The 2,164-nt window shown below is 40.9% G+C and overlaps 1 protein-coding gene across 1 annotated transcript; it reads left to right on the plus strand.

Annotated features, from left to right (window-relative positions):
• The first annotated feature begins 896 nt into the window (after nucleotides 1-896).
• Nucleotides 897-1,676, plus strand: LRRC3B (leucine rich repeat containing 3B). The gene has a single exon (XM_009818975.2). The coding sequence runs from the start codon at nucleotides 897-899 to the stop codon at nucleotides 1,674-1,676; it is 780 nt and encodes a 259-aa protein (XP_009817277.1).
• Nucleotides 1,677-2,164: the final 488 nt, after the last annotated feature.

A 2,164-nucleotide genomic window follows, 5' to 3' on the forward strand; every position in this document is an offset into this window, starting at 1 on the left:
TTTGGCAATTGTTACATTTCTTTCTTTTTCTCCATGTTAAATGAAAGGAAGATTTTCAAGAAAACTGAACGTAGAAGTGATTTTTGTGGGTCACACAGCAGCGTCTCACAAAATGCTGGGAGGTACAGGAAATCCAGCGTTGAAAAGCAGAAGAGAAGAAGGGGGGAGACAAACAAGGAGATGGTGGATGTTTGTGGTGTCCTGCAGCAGCATTTGGTTTACTTATTTTTGTTTCTTGATATAGTAAAAATATTTCCTTGCTGAAGTACTTTGATTTGGATTTAAAATAGCATAAACTATTTTGAGATAAGTTCACATTAACCACCACAAATTCCTGTCACTGTTGCTGGAGATCCAACTCTTAGCTCCTATTAATGCATCTTCTACTTTAGCAAGGGAAAATGTAATTTAGTTTTATAGCTGTTTTAGAAAAGTCTGTGATGAAAACAAACCAGTGCCTCCTCTAATAAGTATTAAAGCCCAAACCTGTGCAACTTGTAATAAATGTAGTCTATCCTCCTAAAAATGTACTGGGGATTTATGTACTAACCTCAGATAAATGCTAATAGGAGTTACCTAAATAAGTCCTCTGGTGCACTAATAGGATAATAGATCATTTATTTAGTGTTGCACTTCACGTTGCATTAATTTTATTTCTATTTTCTTTTAAATGAAAACAAAATTGGGATTGGAATTTATGGTATAAGGAACTTGTTTTCCTTCCTCTCTGTAGGTGTGCTTCTAAGAAGAGTATTGACCATGAGGAAGCCCACATGTTAGTCAGTTTTTACTAATCCCGCTGAAGAAAATGAAGCCACGTTTCAGCTTTGCCGATCCTATTCCCACCACTGTTGGCTGAATGAGAAATGGTCGTGTGATTATGCTGACACCCCAGCATGCATTTGGTAGACCTGTGGTTAACTCGTTCCCTCTCCATGTGTCTGCTCTTACAAAGTTTTGTCCTCATGATACTGTGCTTTCATTCTGCCAGTATGTGCCCAAAAGGCTGCCTCTGTTCTCACTCCGGAGGTCTGAACGTCAGCTGCAGCAATGCGAACCTCAAGGAAATACCCAGAGATCTTCCTCCAGAAACAGTCTTACTTTATTTGGACTCCAATCAGATAACATCTATCCCCAATGAAATTTTTAAGGACTTGCACCAACTGAGAGTCCTCAATTTATCAAAAAATGGGATTGAATTTATAGATGAACATGCCTTTAAAGGGGTGGCAGAAACCTTGCAGACTCTGGATTTGTCCGACAACCGGATTCAAAGCGTGCACAAAAACGCTTTCAACAACTTAAAGGCCAGAGCCAGAATTGCAAACAATCCCTGGCACTGTGACTGCACGCTGCAGCAGGTGTTGAGGAGCATGGCCTCCAACCACGAGACAGCCAACAACGTCATCTGCAAGACTTCTGTGCTGGATGAACATGCTGGGAGACCGTTCCTCAACGCTGCCAATGATGCTGACCTCTGCAACCTTCCTAAAAAGACTACTGATTACGCCATGCTGGTCACCATGTTTGGCTGGTTCACAATGGTGATCTCATACGTGGTTTATTACGTCCGGCAAAATCAGGAGGATGCAAGGAGGCACCTTGAGTACTTGAAATCCCTGCCAAGCAGGCAAAAGAAACCGGACGAAGCCGATGACATTAGCACTGTGGTATAGTATTCTGAATACAATGACTGCCTTTGTGATGGAAACTAGATTTGGATGACACTAAAACCAGGGGTTTACTTCTAACATTCATTGTAAACATTAAGACTTTGGGGGTTTTTTTCTGTTTAACTGAATTACGCCACTGTTGAGCTTTCTAACAGGAAATTTTGTCCGGGTGGTGTACTTTAATTATTTCTCTGGTGGTATCCTAAAGCAAGTGAATTAATATGTAAACATTAGTTTAGACCCATTCCACTATTTAATAACGAAATTTATTTTTTTAATTTAAAAACCAAATAAAAACTTAAATTTGAACCATGTAAAACAGAGTAATTTATTGATCAGAAACCTGTCCAGTGCCAGAGCACACTTGGTTTGATCAGTGCTCCTGAGGTAGAAGAGGAGCGATGACGAAGTGGGCTGTGTGAGGTCTGGGAGCGGAGTGTCCCCCAAGGCCACTTCTCTCCCAGGGCACAAGGTGAAGAGCTGGTGAACGG

The sequence above is a fragment of the Gavia stellata genome, chromosome 6, assembly GCF_030936135.1.
Source record: "Gavia stellata isolate bGavSte3 chromosome 6, bGavSte3.hap2, whole genome shotgun sequence".
NCBI classification, from domain to species: Eukaryota; Metazoa; Chordata; class Aves; order Gaviiformes; family Gaviidae; genus Gavia; species Gavia stellata.

What these genes read in the sequence shown, in the direction of transcription:
- LRRC3B (XM_009818975.2), top strand. Translation starts at nt 897, where the DNA reads ATGCATTTGGTAGACCTGTGGTTAACTCGTTCCCTCTCCATGTGTCTG.